Source organism: Thermobia domestica, chromosome 3 (genome assembly GCF_964235325.1).
Source record: "Thermobia domestica chromosome 3, izTheDome1.hap1.1, whole genome shotgun sequence".
Lineage (NCBI taxonomy): Eukaryota > Metazoa > Arthropoda > Insecta > Zygentoma > Lepismatidae > Thermobia > Thermobia domestica.
In genome coordinates, this window is record NC_137456.1 from 205833929 (window position 1) to 205854805 (window position 20877).

At 35.6% G+C, this 20877-nt stretch overlaps 1 protein-coding gene across 2 annotated transcripts in view; it reads right to left on the minus strand.

Annotated features, from left to right (window-relative positions):
• Window positions 1-20877, minus strand: part of Hip14 (palmitoyltransferase Hip14) — a 216749-nt gene that overhangs the window by 47891 nt on the left and 147981 nt on the right. For both annotated transcript variants that reach the window (XM_081752119.1, XM_081752120.1), the window contains one exon: window positions 14484-14640. In XM_081752119.1, the coding sequence (XP_081608245.1) occupies window positions 14484-14640 (157 nt within the window). The remainder of the gene's footprint in view (window positions 1-14483; window positions 14641-20877) is intronic.

Sequence of the window (20877 nt, forward strand, 5' to 3'; positions counted from 1 at the left end):
GATCAATTAAAGCATGTTTAAATAAATCCCAAAACAAAGTCCGGGTAGGAAAATTTTTGGCCACGAGCTTTCACGTCGAGAATGGCCTGAAACAAGGAGATTCGTTGTCGCCATTATTATTCAACTTTGTCCTGGAATACGCTACAAGGAAAATCAAAGATAGCAACCAGGGCCTAGAGCTGAACGGTGTTCACCAGGTTATGCGTACGCTTATGATGTAAATTTAATAGATGGTAGGAGAACAATAGAAAGAAATGCAGAGATCTTATTAAACGCTTGCAGGGAAAAGGGTTTAGAAGTAAATGCAGAGAAAACTAAATACATGAAAGTGCGTCGGGACCGTAATACGGGAAATTATGAATGCGTTAAAATATTAAATAATACTTTTGATAGAGTGGATACTTTAAAATATCTAGGATCAAGATTAACAGACGAAAATCCTATTCACGAAGAAATTAAATGTCGACTAAAAACAGAAAATTCGTGTTATTATTCAGTTCAAAATCTCTTGTCGTCGCGAATTCTGTTGAGGAATGGTCGCTTATTCTGAGGGAAGAACATAGACGTAAAGTATCTGAGAACAAAATGCTCAGACGAATATTCGGACCCAAGAGGAATGGGAATGGGAAACTTCATAACGAGGAACTACGTAAATTATACTGCTTATCAAACATAGTTAGGGTCATCAAGTCTAAGAGGCTTAGGTGGGCAGGACATATAGCCAGGACGGAAGAAAGTAGGAACGCTTTCAAAATGTTAGCGGTAAGACAAATCGGAAAACGACTATTAGGAAGACCTAGGCGCAGATGGGAAGACAATATTAAGATGGATCTCGTAAAAATAGGAATACAAAGTAGAAACTGGATCCAGTTGGTTAAGGATAGAAGTCAGTGGAGAGCTTTTGTGAACGCGGCATTGAACCTCCGGGTTCCATAGGCTACAAAGGTAGTTAGCTTACGAAGCATGAGCAGATGCCTAGGCTGATACTACAAATAGATTAAATACGCATTTACTGAAAAGATGAGTTCTACTGACATTGGATAGTCTATACTCTTCCCGTGCTAGGGCCTAGGGGAGAGGAGGAGATAAGATTTCATATCAGGTTACGTCACACACAGTTGCACGCCTTCATTTTCATTAAAAATGGAAAAGCCAAGAGAAACAAACTTCATTTCACTTTCCTTTGTGGCAGTCGGACACAAATCATCACACTTATCTGCAAAAAACACTTTTCAAATCGGATTATTGGGAGAGTCTCTAGTTCATATGTTGGGGGGACATGTCTCCCCATTTCCCCGGAATTTGTGCCCGTGCCTACAGCTGAGACAACTTTCCAGCATGAGGAGAGAGGCATATCCTCCTCTGGCATTTATTGCAATTTGTGCCCAAGTAGCGGAAGTGGAATTAATACATATTGATGAGACTATTAAACGCACTACAGCACGAAGTTCAGTTTGAAATACTACAGAATACGATTCTTTTTTAAAAAATGGAAAAGCCAAGAGAAATCAATTTCATCTTACATTCATTTGTGGAAGTCAGACACAAATCATCACACTTTCCCAAAAAGCACTTTTTGTCAGATTATTGGGGGGGACAGTCACCCTCAGTTCCAAGATTGGAGGGGACATGTCCCCCTCATCCCCCCTGGGATTTGCGCCAGTGGTAGGGTGTAATTGAAGTTGAAAACAGAAAATTATACAACAGGAGATAATATTAAAACTCCAGTAGAAGAGAAAATGCAATTATATCAATTTATTAAGTTATTGTGATATTAATGGTGTTCTGTGTTCATTTGTTTTGAGTTTAATGTCTCTTGTTTTGTTTAATGTCTCTTGTTTGATGTTTGTTTTGAGTCTCTTTCAACAGCGACTCTAATGAGACCTCTCTCGTCCCAAAGGCGAGAACATTTACCACTTGTTCCAGAGGATCAAAAACAGAGGTGCCTGGCAACCCTTCCTCTTACTCTAGATGTGTGTAAATTTTCACGATAATAAGATATGATAAGATCGGAATTCAAATATTTCGTGGCAAACAACTCGAAAATCGAGTCGTGGCAAACAACACCGTTGCAAACAACACGCCACCCAAATTACTGTAAACGGCATTATGATCATTACATCTTTTGAAAATAATCTACGTAATTAGATGTGATACTTATCTCAGCTCTTTTTCGAAACAAAGCCCTTTGCAAGAAGTCAAGTTTTGAATTCCTTGTGAATTAGTCCCAGAAGCGACAGTCCTATTAGCGACAGGAACTGTTATCTGTCCTATGAGCGACCGATTCATTTATATTGAGATCATGGAAGATGATATGATTCCCTCTTGTAAAATATGTTTGCTTCTGGCGTTATTAGCGACCGAACAACCTTGGTATGAAATATGTACGTGCCAGTGATACTGTTCGTCAAATATATTTTTCCTTTACTGTGAGTGCAAATAAACCTTATTTTAATTTTGAGTTAGATTTGATATGAAACATATCAAATAACTTAACGAGACAACAGGAATATTTTCATTAAAAGTATATTCCTATGTAATTATTGAAAATCCAGTTGTAATATCCCCTTTCTTCAAAAGCTCTGTTTGCTACTTAATTTGATTCAAATCTAATTACTCACTAAGCACAGTAATAAAGAAAAATGTAAACAAACTTGTATGTTATACGAAACTGAAAACAATTAAATATCAATTAATTTCGAAGCTCTAGTAGTTAAAATACCACTAAAATAACACACTATTAAGTAGGAAGTTGCGTCAATTATTATATCAATTCTCCTGACAGTGATGGACATGCTACTTACAAACATAGTAAAACGATATAACTTGAGTTGATTTTGAGTTTAACGTCCCTTTCAACAGCGAGGCTATATGATATGAGACCTACTGATTAACGTGGAATCCGAACCACATGACTCCCACCGGGAAGCGAACCCGGATCTTCCACGCCAAAGACACGTACGCTAACCGTTTAGTGACGTAGGAGCTTAGTAAAACGATTGAGTTCTTCAGGAAAGAAATTATTTAAGTGTCAGGTATTCATTGTTATTTAATATTTTGTGGTAATATACCTTAAGTTAACGTTTATCTGGGAAAGATTGATAGTAAGCATACCACAAAAGTTGAGAAATGCTTTAATGGAATACTACAAGTTAACATGAACTATTATGAGTGTATTCCTATTTCCTGCAAATGGGTGTCATTTAAATTTTGATGTTAGGTATGTTCTGTTTTAAACCTACATAAGTTTTCAAGTAAGTGGTGGTACAGTCCCCATCATGACGAGATATAATAAAATGTTGAAAAATATTCAACATAGCTGGTATCCTGGATTGAACTAGAACTTTTATCACTGGAAAGCAAGCACACTAAAACAAGCGGTACAATGATTCTTCTATTTATACTTAGTATGTGAGCATTAATAGAGAAATAGAATTATTAGGTCTATTAAACTTAAATATGTGTACATTCTGAGGTTTGAAATAATACACAAAGAAAGAAGCATTAGGCTATGTATTGTGGTTTATCACATTTTCTTTTTCACGAGTAAAGTCACGAAAAAAAGAATAGTGACTTTCTGAACCCATTTTGCTACAAGTTCTTGTAAGATTGAGAAGGTACTTAAAATAACAAGCAGCAGGTGGTCGAAATAGCAAAAAACTTTTAAGCGAATTTCAATACTCAAACAAATTTTTGCTCAGTTTTATCAGGCAGATATCGAGATAGTATCTTGTTGAAGGTCAGGATTACTACTTTTTATCTTAAATATACCTAGTAGGTACCTCTAGCCTCTATACTGGTGATGACTTCTTCTAAAAGTATTGTATGGGTAGCGTGGGACAAAACAAAATATCAGAAAGCTGCACTTGGACATTGTTTGGTGAAGTGTTCTTCACAAGAGTGAAATGTAATTTATCTTTGCTACTGGGAACATTTTTATTCATATTCGACTGAGAGAACCAAGTGCCCGAAAGTATATCTGGAAGTAACATTGCTGTTGGCTGCCCTAACCTTACTTCTTTCCTTTCTCTTGCTTTCTCTCTCTTTTATAAATAGCGTAACATTTTCAGTTTGACGAGAATTGGTCACACCCTATTAAAAGTCATGTTATACTTCTCTTTTTAATATCAGAACATGAGCAATTCTAAAGGTGTGACTTCATCTTTATAACCATCTCGACCTCTGTGTGTGTGGGGGAGGGGACTAATATGCAAATACTAAATTTAATGTTAAATTCGTAGTCGAAAGACATCATCTTGGATTGGGTTTCAATTTAGCGACCTCTTAAACAGCGAGGCTATATGAGAAGTGGGATCCAAACTGCATGAGCTCCTGCCGAGAATCGAACAGGATGTCCCGCGCCAGAGAAGCGTACGGTGACCATATAGCCACGGAGGAGCTCTCATCATTTGCGAATTCTGATTAGGAAGTATTGGATTTAAATAGCTTTTTCTCTATGTACTGAAAATTAATTATGAATTTTAATTAGGAAATAATATCTCGTTTTGTGCAATAGAAAATATTAATTTAGCTGAAATCATGTATTGTATAGAAAGACTGAAACTAGATTGGAATGATGATTTCTGGTGAGTCTGCCAGCAAACCTCAGCAACGATCCGAGAGGACAACACAAGAACAGGTTTTCTCTTCTGAAAACAATAAAACCAGAACGGGGAGAAGGCCTGGAAAGGGCAAGAGACCACCTGCTGCTTGAAAACTCTTTCATCTGAGCCGTTTTTACGCGCCGTATTTACGCTCGAAGTTAAAAGCAGACAGACTTTTCCAGCGTATAAAAATTCTTTACGTAAACTTACGCCAGGTCCCATACACTAACGTATTGACAGCTGCTAACAAGACTAGCGTATGAAATTTTATGGTTACGACCGAAAAATACATCAATGTATGGCAGACTTAAATGTGCAATGCGCATTTCCTGAGCAGCTGTCAGTCTCTTAACTCGCCCCAACTGAGACAATATTCTCTGTAATTATCTTTTGATTATAATTGTACTGAATGAGACATGACAGAGCACGGACACAGAAAGATCGAGGACAGTTAAAATCACAGAGAATCTCCACTGCGGATGAAACCTCGGACCCATACACCAAAAACCCACCCACCAGCCACTATAGCAGCTTAATTTCCTTTAATTAGTTGCAACAGCGACACCCGACTGTGTAGTCATCTTTTTTGGTTGCAATTCCACTTAAGCATACACGTTAGTGACAAACAGAAATGTAACGGACAGTCCAAATCACAAAGTATCTCTTACCAGGAATCAAGGACGGGAGCCCTTATACAAAATGCTCACGTACTAGCGACTAGATTAACGCGAAGGCTCAAAGGGAGAGTTTATAGATATTGTAGATAAATGTGCAAAAAGGACTTTCAGAAGATTACAATATTAGTTTAGGACCATTTTAACTCTTATACACTCCGAGGATTACAATATTTGCTTTAGACCATTTTAACTCTTATACCCTTTGATGTCTGCCCCCATTCAAGATAAATACATAGAATAAGAATTCATTCATCTATACGAAAGCTTGCTCAAAAGAAGAAGGGAAACTTGGTGTTCATGACTGCATCACTTGCTCGCATCAGACATACGTTATAAAGGCTGTAAAAAACGCATAGTACTCATGTTAATATCACCTTCCAGTACAAATACAAACTGATATTTGAGCAGGTATATAGTCTTAAAGTAGCTAGGCGGTGATCGTAGGAAATGCTGTCATAATCATGTGTCTGTCAGAATCGCATGTTAGGGCTATGTTTGATGAACCAAGGGTAGGTTATCAAACGAGAGTAGAAGGTGTATAAAGTGACTAGAATACACCTGATTCATGTTATGAAAGTGTGTTATCCTCCTCGAAGATGAAATCGCAAAAAGTTGTTCAAATATTTATAGAGATGACAATTGAGGATGAAAGCACCCATAGCGGAACAACAGATGTGTGAGATATGTAGCTTAATGCCCTATAGTAAAATTTTGGTATTCATCCTATATGCGAAATTCATACACACTCAATAGTCGCCATTGTGTTAAAGGGTAAAACGACAATATTATCGAAATATCAGCGTCCTCCATGTGCCTAGTCAATGACGAAGATCCTGTAAGCGATGAACAGATGGAGAAAAATCGTAGGAAAAGAACATAAACGTGCGATTCAATAGTAGATTGGTTACTGTTCGTGCGTTCACGTGGGCCCACACATGTTCCAATGAAGTTGGTAGTGATCGTCCTATCAATTATGGTTATCCGCACGTGTCTTACTTACGACTTACAGCGAATAACTATATACATCATTACCCACGAGAATGGTCTATAAATAAATACGTAAAATAGTGGTAAAATTCAGAGCAATATTTTAGTTTACCTTTAATAATTCAAGTAATAAATTACTTTCTGTAGAAAGGAAATAAATATATCTGGAAAAATTATCTGTTTTTGCTTCAGAGATGAAAAGAGTTGAAAATTAAGTATATGTAAACAGTTACTGTAAGCAATAATGAAAGTGATGTTTAATTTTGTATAGGTGAAAATTCTTTGCATCTCCTTAACATGCACAACGATATGTTCAAAGAATATTTCTAACGTTAAATAAACCACCTGTAGACCTTGTAAACAAATTTTATATTTAACTCAATTGTCATGACAAGGTACAGCACTTTTTAGTAAAAACACTGTATAAACTGTAAAGTTTCAATACTATAATAGTATCTTCACCAGACTTAACACACTTATCTAGAATGTTATTTCTACTCTTTCTACATCTCGTGATGTAGCTCAAGGTTGTGGTTGCAATGAGGTACCTAAAAGAACGCCAAAAGCGATTCAACTAATGTAATGTCGTATAATGCATTGCCCTTCTTCCTAAGATGCTACTATTGATACATAATGGGTTGTAATAACTTTATCAAAAACTTGGCATGTATAAGCTTTAATGTATGTTATTTTAACGAACATTCCTAAGACATTATAATATTTATATGCCATTAAATTGTATCATTGTGACTCTATATTACGTTTTCAATTGTAAAAAAGACACAGTACATTTTTTCTAAAAGAAAGTGACTGAATGAGAAATGGAAGAAGAAAACATGTTGATTTCGAAGTTATGACTACTTACTTTATAAATTTATAGTTTACAACTATTCTCAGGTTATCGAAATGAATAATGAAAAATATATAACTAGTTAGTAAATCAAAGAAATATGAGTCGAAATGTTAAGTTTTGTATAAATAAATTTATAAGTACAGAAAAGGGAACATGTCATACACATCGTTATTTTAGAGAACCTAACCTATTCATTGAAAAACCATAAAGTAAAAATTGTATGTAAGAGAATAACACTTACGCAAATAATAAGAGAATACTTTGTATATGCTGTATTATAATAGGCAATTTGTGATACTTTTATTGAAGTTATAGCATTTGTTCCAAAGGATCAATCTATATATGTCCATGAATATATTATAATGAAAGAAATACAAGAGAATACGAAGATAAATATGTGAGTAATGTATTGGCTTATTGTATATTATTTAATTTTAAAAAGACTGTAAATGTATGTAGAGGAAATATTATCATGTAAAGGACAAACTGCGTTTCTTTACTAATATGACCGCAAAGGGGGTAACCGTGGCTAATATTGTGGAAAAGCGGGTCTTTGGGGAGCCAGTTTATTTCCTTTCTTTGTTTATTTTGTTTATTCCGTTATGAGAGCTCCTCCGTGGCTAAGCGGTTAGCGTACGCGCCTTTGGCGTGGGAGACCCGAGTTCGATTCCCGGCGGGAGCTCATGTGGTTCGGATTCCACGTTAATCAGTAGGTCCACGTCTCATATAGCCTCGCTGCTGAAAGGGACGCTAAACTAAAATCAACTCAACTCAATTTATTTCGTTATGAGTATTTCAAGTTTGAAGATACCGACGAAGTGCCTGTGGTGCATCATCATGTAAGTAGCCCACTATGAGAGGGATACACTTTACACAAAAGCTCTTTCAATTTTCAAATTTAAAAGTAGTAGAAGAAATAATAAAGAAAAAGGACTTGAATCATATAAATATTGTTACTTGACTATTTCAACAAAAACGAAGTTGCAACTGTGCTGACGACCTTTACGGGGATGGAGAATTCACAAGTTTGGTTGGACCTCGCATAGAATTTGTGTGAAAGACCATGAAATATACGAGCAGCCCTGTCTATGGCTGACCTAATTCATTAAGCGGATGTCTGCTTCTTTTTTACATTTTCGAAATAAACCAATATATGTATTCCTTATTATAAGTAGGAAAATACAGTTGGTAAAAGTTAATAATAAAAAGTCTTGAACAAGAATCCATAATCTTTAACAGAAAATGGATAAGGAAAGTAAGAAGAAACGCAATTATTTTAGCAATAATAACATCGTTAATAAGTAGGCAGTAGTTAGTATAATCATGACTTGTTTGCAAACACGTATCTTGAGATCTTTTTTGAGTACTCTATTTAGAACGTTTAGAATATATAGTTTTTTTTCTATATAATTTATTAAGAGTCAGGTTTGCGGGGTTCTTAGATTGTAGGAACTTTGCCCATATTACAAGTAACTTTTGTCCTCTTGACCTGATTTACAGTCGTGAAATTTAAAATCGAAAGTTATAACAGAAAAAAATTCTTTTACAACTATAAATTTTGGTATTTATTTTTTATACGATCTTGTACTTGGTGAGAAATTCTAGTTTGTAATTGTGAAAGTTGTGAATATTTGAAAGAATGTGAAGAAATATTTTCATAGCCTTGTAAAATATAAAGTAAATATTTTAAGTAAACACTTTTGTAATTTTCTTTAAAAAGATTCTAAAGTGACGGCTTATATTTTGATGTCCCTATTCAAATTACCCGTTCCGAAAACAGGTTCGTATTCATTTTAACCAATTTGAAAATACTTATTACCAAGACTTTTTAATTAACTTGATTGTTATTACCTACGATTACAACTATCATGTTCGAAAAACTGTATGTGTCACCTTACGAAAAGACAAGGAAACTCTGCTAGTTCACTACTGCCAGGACATTGAATGAAAGCTGTCACTGTGGCAACAAAAGATACAGTTGTTAGTGCAGCATATTTTTTTTATATATATATAAACTAAACTTGTATTCGAGCATCTCATTTTATTTGGTTCGATGTGATTTATCGATTTATACATATATAATGTGTTTGACAATGTTATTTTTAAAGGAAGAAAATCAATCAACAGTGTGGACTATATCTCATTAACTGAGTAATGTAGTCTTAGAATTGGTGTAATAAAGATCTTAATGACAGCGACGACGACTTCTGTATAATTTTGGGGAGGTATTGAAATATGTGTATATCCTTGTCACAAATTCGAATAAAGATATCTACATCTAGGGAGGCCAATTCCAAGATCAGTGTGCATGGTTAATGACGATATAATTCAATTTCACTTTTATTTTATATCAGTAAGTAGCTGTAACAGAGCATCAATGTTCATATCTACGAATACGATATTTTACTACATGTTCTAGAAAAGTTTACATGGGTTTTTACACGCATGTATAACATTTTGTTTACCTCAATATTATCAATGGAATGATATATGTCTCGTCATTGGAAGACTGTTAGAGCTACGCGTTTCATTCTTGGAAATATGTGTGTCAGTGTTAAGAGAAATCAAGTAACAAAACGTACAATCCGATTGTTAACAGTTAATATTTTTCACTTTAGAAATCTGTAATCAGGATCACAAAATTATTACAAAATCACTAAGCATACAAGTTACAAAACACCAGTTACTAATGTGTATTTACTAATAGATGCGAAGTGAACTCAATTATACATGAACTAATCTTGGATCATATTCAATCCACTTTAAACGTATTAACTACATAAAGAGAAACTTACTCTGAAAATTATTTGTTGGCTATCGAATAATTACAACAAACATTAGTCTTTTCGGGTTCGATTCCCAGTAAGAGGGCATTAAAATTCAATCGCGTTACGTCACGTCTCATATAGCCTATGTACAGCAATGAGATACTAAACTCCAACAACCAACATCAGTAAACATTCATTTTGAAACATAATTGCGAATTAATTAAAGTAAAACACATCAAAATTAAAATACCCTTTTCCGCTTTCTTTCATAAATAATTCTTCTTCTTTTTCGTAATATTGTAGGATGATGATTGAAGAATACATCTAAAATAAAATGATAGTTCGGTGACTTATCCGTTGGCAGATTTGTCCATTGGCAGATTTGGTAATTGGCGGATTTGGTAATTGGCGGATTTGGTAATTGGCGGATTTGTCAATTGGCAGATTTGTCCATTGGCAGATTTGTCCATTGGCAGATCTGTCCATTCTCACGATTGGCGCATTTGGTCATTTTCGCGATTGGCGCATTTGGTAATTGGCAGATTTGTCAATTGGCAGATTTGTCAATTGGCTGATTTGTCCATTTTCACAATTGGCGCATTTGGTCATTTTCGCGTTTGGCGCATTTGGTAATTGGCAGATTTGGTAATTGGCAGATTTGTCCATTTTCACAATTGGCGCATTTGGTCATTTTTGCGTTTGGCACATTTGGTAATTGGCAGATTTGGTAATTGGCAGATTTGTCAATTGGCAGATTTGGTAATTGGCGGATTTGTCCATTGGCAGATTTGTCCATTTTCACGATTGGCGCATTTGGTAATTGGCAGATTTGTCCTAGGCCCAAATAATGCACCTTTATATGTAGAAAGTTGAAATATATAAAATTCTGCAAAAATTTCTAAATAAGCAAATATGCAGAAACAAATCACTGATTACAAAAAGGAAAAAAAAAGAAAGAAAGAAAAAGGAAAAACACATTCTTGCATGAATCTTAGCTATTCATTCTAAATATGAAGTTGCGTACAAATTCTGACATTAATAACAACAGTCCCCCCCCCTCCCACACACACACACACACACATAAATAAAAGTTCTGTGCACCGGATCCCAGGGTATGGATTCGATGTATCTTGGTACACAGAATCCAAATTTCAAAACCCCAGGACGATCGACCCTGTCAATTTGTTTTTTATGGGCGAAAAACTTCAGCGAATTTTCGTACGTAAGACAGCACATACGTTTTTCGTTCATAAAACAAAATTGATACGGTCAATCGTCCTGGGCTTTTGAAATTTGGATTCTGTGTACCAAGATACATCGAATCCATATCCTGGGCTCTACTGGATAGAACTTTGTTTTTTGTATGGCTGTCTTACGTGTATTCTCCCTATGTAAAATCGCTAGTTTTTCGCCCATAAAAAAAAAAAAAAAAAAAAAAGGAACGGTTAATTGCCGTGGGCTTTCGAAATTTGGATTCTGCGTAACAAAATACATCGAATCCATGGAGTCCGGTGCACAAAAGTTTTATTTTTTGTGTGTGGTTGTGTAATTTATCTATACTGCCAACTGGAGAATCTCCTCAATTACTTGCTCATTCAATTCTAAAACCACATATTTCGGTGACGCTCGCGGCAAGTCATTTATGTCTAGTCTTCCTTCACGTCACTTGTCTGTGATTCTAAGTTTCTTATGAACGGTTTGACATATCTGGATCTAAGCTGACATTAATATTATTAATAGTCTACTTAAATGATACTGAATTGATTGACATTGGTCAAAATCAAAGGCGAAATTTTGTCAAGGTCAACAGCTGAAACAAGGTCAACATCTCAAAAATAGCATAAAAATAAAAAAGACAATGTAAACACACTTAAGAAATTCTCTTGACCTCGGAGATAAGAATCAGTTAGTGAAGACTAAAAGTCAGTGGAAACCAACATTCTCATTTCACAGAGTGGTTTAACCAATTTAGATTAAAATAAGCATAAAAGGTCATTCAACGTCTACTACATGGGTTGCTAAAGTTGGTTGAATTCGGTCAAGAGAAAATGCCGAAACTAACGGTTTGACTGACCTGGATCAAAATTGACTAGAAAATAATGGCATATTTCGATGGGTTGTCAAAGCTGATTGACATCGGTTAAAACCAAAAGTCAAAATAGACAAATCTCTATATTTAACTTGGCTGAATAGAAAGCAAGATGTCTCGTAATTTTAATTTTAATTTAAAAAAAAAAAAAAAAAAAAAATCTGAAAAACTGAACGAATTGAACTGGTTTCGAACAGCTTTAAAATTTGAGATTAAGGCTGCACCAAAAAGCTGTTAGTAGTTTTACACAGCTTTTTAGACATTTTTAAAACAGGGTGTCTACTAAAATTTTAAAATGAAATTTCGTGACTTTTTCGTGACCTTTTCTTTACCAAACCATAAAATTTCGTAACATTCTGAAGAGCGAATTTGGGTGCGAATTAGGCCGAATTTTCACGCATGCGATAGAAGCGTGCTTCGCTTGCGATTTGGCAGTGTCTTAAAGACAACCATAGACATTTTTGGTGGTGAATTTTGACGTTTTATAGAACAAAATTTTCAAGTCTCTATTTATATTTGTACAGATAAAAAAATCGTGACCCGAAAGTTAAACTTCGTGACTTTTTCTTGACTTTCATGACCGTTTTCTGATTTCGTGACTTTTTCGTGACATTCGTGACTTTCGTGACCGATAGACACCCTGTACAATTTCATTTAATAACAGTGTTTATAAGAAACAAGATAGTACCTGAGTCCATTGAGATATGGGTTAGAAGCATTTGTGCCATTTTATACTACTGACACATCATAATTAATGTCTTTATGGAATAATTAAAAATATATTTACTGATACCACATATCTATCCATATTGTCGAATCGCATATCAGAACATTACAGAATGCGTGGAACTCCTGTACTACAAATCTGAACATCTTCATTCAACAATTGAGGAGGAAATCAGAAAAGTCACAACTATTCCTGTTTTGTAGATGACATGCTCACGTGCTTCATATTCCATAACTTAACTACGATTAACTGAATTCCTGATATTATCATATTAACATTATATGTATTCTTGTGAAATTATATATCAACATGCTATTACAAAATTTGATTAAAATATCAATACGAAAAGATCATCACGATCTCCCATATACGAGAGTGGATCAATAATTCTTTGGCCTGATGCTCTTAGAAATAACATTCGCTTTCGGATATTTAACATGTTGTGTGGTAGTCTTTAGCAGGCTTACATGTAAAATTTCATATTTTTAACTCGCTTCCTTTTCTAATTACAGGTATGTGAATGAACTGTTTTGTGAAATTCTCCGAAAATGGAGCCATCTGAGTACCGTGCACTGTTAAATTTAAAAAACCTAAACACAAAGCAAATTCATGAAGAACTGTAGAATACGTTAGGTTATTCTTATGCGTTATATTGAACTGTGAACAGATAGTGTCATGAATTCAAGTTTGGCAGAAAGTCATCTAAAGTCGCATCACATTCTGGTCACCCATGCACAGTGACTAAGAAGGCAAAAATCAACAAGATCCATGATGATATTACGGTTAATCAAAGAGTTACTACATGCAAAATCGTAAAGAGATTAATTTGTCATGTGGTACAGTCCGCTCAATATTGATAGATGTTTTCCATATGAAAAAATTATCGGCGACATCGGTGCCACAAATGATGTCTATTGTCCTAAAGATGCAGTGTTTTATATATAACCAAAAACCTTTGGTCAGGCAGTTTGTGACCACGCAAAGATCCATCATTTCCATCCTGAGACGAAACAGTAATATGTAGAGTGAAAATATCTGGTTCCCCATACACCTGTAAATTCCGCGTTATACATATCGCAGGCAAGATTATGTTATCAGTTTTCTGAGATGCTAAAGAAATTTTATTATTGACTATCTGACACGTGGACCGGGCATCACAGGTGACTATTACACAAAGTTAATCTGAAACTTGCGCGAAACCATAAAGCAGAAAAGAGAAGGAAACTTGTCAACAGTGTGTTCTTCCATTACGACAATGCTGCAGTACACAAGCCAACAACTACAATGCCACTGTTTGTGATGTTGGCTTCGAATTTATCCATCTTCTACCTTATCACCCGACTTGGTCCCCAGCAATTTTCATCTATTTCCGAACTTGAAGGATCACTTGAGGGATAAAATATATGCGTGTGACGATGACGTGTGTATAGTATAGGAGTATTTGTACAGCCTCGAAGAAAGTCTTTTTTAAAGAGCTTGCAAATGTTATAACATCAATTATCCAAGTGTAGTGAGATCTAGGGAGGTTATGTTGAAAAATAAAATTAAATCATGATCATCTGCCTTTTCTCTCTATTCTAGGTAAAGGACTTATTGATCCACCATCATACAACGAAACATGAATATTTCATGTATCATACATCAGTAAGTCTATGTAACTTGATTAATAAATAAAATTAATTACTAGGCAGGATATTGGTTACTATTCATGAATACTATGTTCTATAATAAATAAAGTATTTCTTAAACAGTATATTCATCAATATAAATGCACATACCAATACAGTTTCCAACCCATGGACAATGGTGGTCAAATCTTGCAACACATCGGTCACATACAGAGCAATGTTTCGACCTAATTGGTCTTCTAACCAGACACGAACTACAGAACCACTGGTGTTCAAACCCATCTCGTTCTGCCAATTCAATAATTGTCTGAAACAACATAACAAATACAATATATAAACATTACACTCTGTCAGTATAATAAGTTAACAGTTTATGTAACAGCATTAAGGAAAAAACACGACTACAAATACAATGAAAGAAACAATCTATCTTCCAGCACTTTCCTTATTAGTAGAACACTTTCACTCTTGAGGTTCGTGCACAACAGGGGTTGTAGTATAGTCCACGTGTTCTGAAAATAATGAGCACTGAAGGTCAGGGTGCGGACTGGATAGCGTACTGGTTAACGCACTGGTACTGTAAGCCGAAATCACGGGTTTAATTCTGTCCAATCGGACATTTTTTGTTTTGAATTTTACCATTATAATTAATTAATTTAAGTTTTAGTTGAAATCTTAAGACTAACAACCCTGTATTGGTACAATATTTGTGTCACTAGCTACACTCCAGCGAAGTAGTATGACTCTCTGTTGTCGATTATACAGTAGTGACGTTCCTGAATGACTCATGTGCATCCACATAATGAATTTATAGTTCAGTAAGACATTTTGACACGTTAAATATGGGTGTAAAACTATGTGACGACCAATCAGGGTAGTGTTGTATTGCAGGCGTATATTTAATAAGTGAATTAGCTATTGTTGCTCTCACTGAGCGTTCACATGTCGTCAATAGTGGCAATAGTTCAACGAGAAGGTCATGATAATTGCGTTAATATCGAGCAAAAGTAATGGATCGGCCAGTGACGTCAAATTTTCACGTTATATCCTATACCCATCATACTTTTAATCAACTAAGCAAGGCAGACCCTTACATTTATTAAATGCAAAGAAACAAATGTAGTTACCATAGGCCCTGAAGCATAACAATCAGACCGAAAATAGGTAACTCGCCCAACGAGTCAAGATTCTTGTATCACTATTTAGATGGCACAGACAATAAACGATGGGCTCTGGAACCACAATCAATGTTTGGAATATTAAACGCACTTTCGGTATTATATGAGGACCAGTTTTAGTGTACACTCTTGACCTCCTCATCCAATCATTATTTCTCCGTAAACTTCGGAACCAGGAATTACTAACAGATAACCTATGCTCCATCAATTAAGATAGAACTATACACTGCCAACAAAATGATGTGCGTAGCCTCATAGTTACATAGAAATTTCTACGTGCCTCTAACCCTTAACTAACACAGAAGAAACCAGTAGACCACAGTCTGTAAGTACTAAAGCAACTGTGAAATCACCTGATTTCAAATCGGTAATTCAAGTAATGTTGATTTTTACAGTTTTCCTGAATATGAAATTTGAAACTGTGGCTGCAATATTTCGTTAAGATGAAACAGCTCTCTTAACACAAATAACCAAGACTTTCTGACCAGAGTTTTTATTTTATTTATTGAAAGTAAAATACTTTAGTTTTAATAAATAAGTGTATAAAGTGGTCAGAAAGTGTTAATTATTCGTGAAATTAATTCCAGAGACAAAACTCGGCCACTCCATTGCACTAACACTATACAGGAGAAACATTAGGTAAGTTTCCATCCTCGGAGCGAAAACATGACACCAGGTACAGTGATAGGGTTTTATTCAACATAGTTCCCTTCCCTTTCAGGTTGATACACTTGGTACAACGAACTTGTAGCAATTCTATCCCATGATAATAAAATATTTTGTCTTATGCTGCAAATCATGCCTCTACAGTTACTATGAAGCCATTTATGTCCCCTAAGTTCAATACCTTTCAGGAGTAGTTCAATGTCTTAAATTTTGAGAATAAATAATAGTCTGGGGTCAGATCTGAATAGGGGTGGTGGTTAATGATATCGAACTTCAATTGGCACTGTTTGTGCATTGTTATGACTGCTTTATAGTAAGGATCATTGTCTTACAGCAAGGCAATGCGTTTGGACAGTTTTCCTCACTTTTCCTTCAACGCGGTATGCAATTTATCAAGCAGCTTCAAATAGCGTTCAGCATTCAGGTAGTGCCTTTTTTCATTTATTTGCTTAGAATTATACTCTCACAATACCTGAAAATGACACCCATCACTTTCTCTGTGGGATTTCTTTGGCCTTGTTGACCCAATATGGCGTCAATGTATAGTGGTCTCAGGATCATACACATGTAAGGCCGTTTCATGCACAGTAACGATTTATTTAAGGAAGTTGGAAGTACTCAGTGAAAAACGGTGCAACACACACTGCACAGTCCCGTATTCTGATCCGATTTTCTGACCAGCTGTAAGGAGTTTGGGCACCCACTTAGTCGATACTTTTTTCGTATCTACTTCTTCATACACAGTGTAATGCATACGCTCTATAGTGATCACTAGGGACTCTGCAATACGTAACAGACCAATTCGCCTGTGTGCATGGATTATGTCGTGCACACGATTTACGATTTCCATGGTCACTACTGTTTTGGGTCTTCCACAGCTCTCCTAACCTTCGGTGCTCCTCCTCCCCTTCCTTAACTCTGCTACCCATGATTTCACTGTGCTATATGAAGGGCGGTCATTAGCCATTCTCTGTGTCAATTCACCAGAAATTTCCTTCGTTTCCATACTCTTTGCAAAGAGATACTTGATGACTGCTCTCTTCTCGCACTTAGTAAAAATCACACTCTGCTCCGCCATGGCCACTTCAAACCCGCAACGAAAGATAAGTATTCGTAATATATTTGCGATTTTTTGGAAAACTTTCACTAAAACATATTTACATAACATACTAAAAGGATTTCGAAACATGAGTTAATTTATACAGTTAGGCCGAAAAATTTATTTAACCCTCCTCGTATATAATCTACATATTTAAAAAATGCATGTAACGATGTTTGTTCGCAAACTCCTCCTAAAGCGCTGCACCGATTTTGATGATCTTTAGTACATGAGAGCACCATGGTCTAAGTTAGGTTTCTGTCATATTATTTTTATTAAAATGCGTATCCTAAGGGAGGAAGATGGGGGTCAAAATTTATGCATAAAATTGAGTATCTCATGATCCTATCAATTTAAAAAGATGAAGCTTGGTATTATAGTTATTATTAAGTATTCTGCCTTTTGGCAAATCCTGGGACTACTGTTTTTTCTTCTTTTTTATTATATCTTTTCTTCTTAATTTTCAGTTTCGACCTGGAAATGTTTCTTTCATGTTTCTCGATTTTCAGTTTTCTCTTTTAACTCCCAATATTTTCTTCTATTTTTCAAATCATCGATCACTTGTGTTCTTCTTCTTTCTATTCCTCGCTTTTCTTCCATCTTTCCTTCTATGGTGGTATGAAGAAGACAATTTCTTCGCAAGATGTGTCCAATCCAATTGGCCATCATTCTACGAAGGATGGTGGCTAGAAGCGTCTTCTTCTCTCCTATCCGTTTTAAAACGTCTTCGTTTATTACTCTCTCTGTCCATTTTATCTTCTCCATCTTCCTCCAACATCAAATTTCAGGCTCTCTAAATATTTCTCCTCTAACTTCCGTAATATCCAAGTCTCTGAACCATAAAGTCCAATGCTCCATATATACCACTTGACCAATTTCTTCCTTAATCCAATATTAAGGATGCTAGTTAAGTGACCTTTTCTTGTTGAATGCTTGTTTGGCTATGGCAAGTCTCGACCTGATCTCTTTGGTGCAGTACGCGTCATTCGTCAAAATACTTTCCAGATATTTGAAATGGTCAACGTCTTCAAGTACTCTTTGTTCTACTCTGACCTGTAAGGGCACATTTCCACGGGATATTATCATGACTTCCATTCCATATAGTTTCCCAGTGTCAGCTATTTTGTCAATCATCTCCGTAGTCCTTCGGTTCTAGCTATAATAACTGTTAATGATCTGCTCTCCAATCTTGAAATCTCCAATTCTTATTAATGCTTCCTTCATTAACCATTCACTGTAAATGTTGAATAATTGAGGTGGCATACTACATCCTTGTCTGGCAGCTCTTTCAAGCTTTACACTATTGGTTTCTCCTTCATTCAAGCGCATCTTGACTCATTTTCCTATGTACAGGTTGCGAATGAACCGTCGGTCTCTCCAGTTGACCCCTATTTCTTTAAGTATTTGCAAAAGTCCAGTGCAATTGATCCTGTCGAAAGCTTTTTGCCAGTCTATGAAGCACAAACACAATTCTTCCTTTAAGTTCAGAACTCGTTCTGAGATAATTCTCATCAACCCAATGGTATCTCTGGTGCCGTTTCCTTTCCAGAATCTGAACAAATCTTCCTCCAACATCTTTTCTATCTTATTTTCCAGTCGTCTGTTCAGTATGCGCGCAATTATCTTTCCAGTGTTGGAAATAAGGCTAATGTTTCTACGATCGCTGCACTTCTTTGCTTCCTTTCTCTTGGGTAATGCAATCATTGTAACATAAAGAAAATCCTTTGACCATTCTCCATTCAGGTAGATGTTGTTAATAAAAGAAGTCAGTACTTTCAATGCATTGTCTCCTAATTCCTTGAGCAAATCTGTTCGTATGTCGTCGTCTCCAGTGGCCTTCCTCCTTCGCATGTTCTTGATGGCTTGTACTACTTCTCTTTTCAATATACTGGGTCCTTTTTCTTTATCATCCACCTCTTCCTCTGCTTCGATCGCAATATCTTTGGGGCGGTTCTTCTGGTCATACAGATCTTTTATGTACTCTTCCCAAACTCTAAGAATTCTTTGATGGTCAGTGACTACATGGTCTTGTGGATCTTCGATTCCAAATGTGTGTATGCATTTGTTAGCATTTACTCCTAATTCTTGTGCTTTCTGATATATCAGATCATAACTGCCGCGCCGTTGAAGTTCCATTATTTCTTCACATATCTGTTCCATGTACTTTTCTTTGGCTTTGTCCGTCTCTCTTCTCAATTCATTATTCAGCCTTCTGTATTCTTTCATGTCCGTGTTTTTTGCCCTTCTGCGTTCTTCCATCTTCTTAAACATCGCTTCAGTTACCCACGGTTTTCTCGGTGCTTTTTCCATCTTGCCAATGTTGTGGAGTGTGTCAAGTAGAATCTGTTTAACTTTTCTCCAATTATTTTCTACCATATCGCCAATCACACAGAACTTTTCTTCAATCTCTTCTTTCACATCACTGTCCATACTTATTAGTCGCTCTAAGTTCCATTTTCGATTTCTCTCCCATTTTTCTTGATTGTCTCTAAACACGTTTGCACTTCCGCCACCAGGAGGTTGTGATCCGAATCGATATCCGCTCCCGGTAGTGTCTTCTCGTCTCGTACACTACTCCTGAAACGCTGCTTCACAAGAATGTAAGAAGCTTGGTATAAATTCTTTATTTAAGATAAGCAAATTTGTGTCCAAGATTTTGATAATCCTCTTTTTAAGGGGGCAACAATCAACATATATATATATATATATATATATATATATATATATATATATATATATATATACAAATACATGTACAGTAATAGAAAAATTCATAGCAACTCTATGTAATTTTATGTGCTTACAAGGTTTAATAAGAAGTTTCTACGTAAGCAAGCATAAATATACAATGGAATAAAGAAATTTTATGCAGAATGTAAGTTACGAAGTTACGTATATTTGCAACAACGGGTGATACCTTACAAAATGTGATAGTCATTGTTAACGGAAATTAAGTTTGTACAAAATGACTTTGACTTGAGCTAATACTTAATTGGATCTGATGGCTATATTGCACCGTTTTGACATGGAGTTCACTAAATTTTGCAGTGTCTCTACTTGAATGCAATGATGTCAGACATCATTTATTGCATTGATTAATTGTCTTGTGTTAGGTGTCCATGTACGAACCACAATCTTCAAATCACGTCATATATTTTTAATAGGGTTTAAGTTCGGCGAATTACTGGGCCACGGAAGTGATGCTATCTTTTATACCTCTGGCACGATGAAAAGGGGAAGAACTGTATTGAAAATAAAGGATTCACCGTTGAATAAAATCTCTTCCGGAAGATATCATTTTAGTCTGAAAAATCATTTTGTATATTTCTGCACTAACAACACTATCACAAATATGGATTTTACTGACCACACTTGAAAAAAATCCCCGAATCATGACACTTGAAGAATACTTCAAGGTTGTAACAATACACGTACAACTCAGGACTAATTCTTCACCAGACATGCGATATACCTTGGGATGTGAATCATTTCCATAAATGTTGATTTTTGTCTCATCATTGAACAGTACTTTGAGACATTTTTCACTATTCCAATCCTTGTGAGACTTGGCGTACTGCACACGCATTGTATGTTCGTTGTT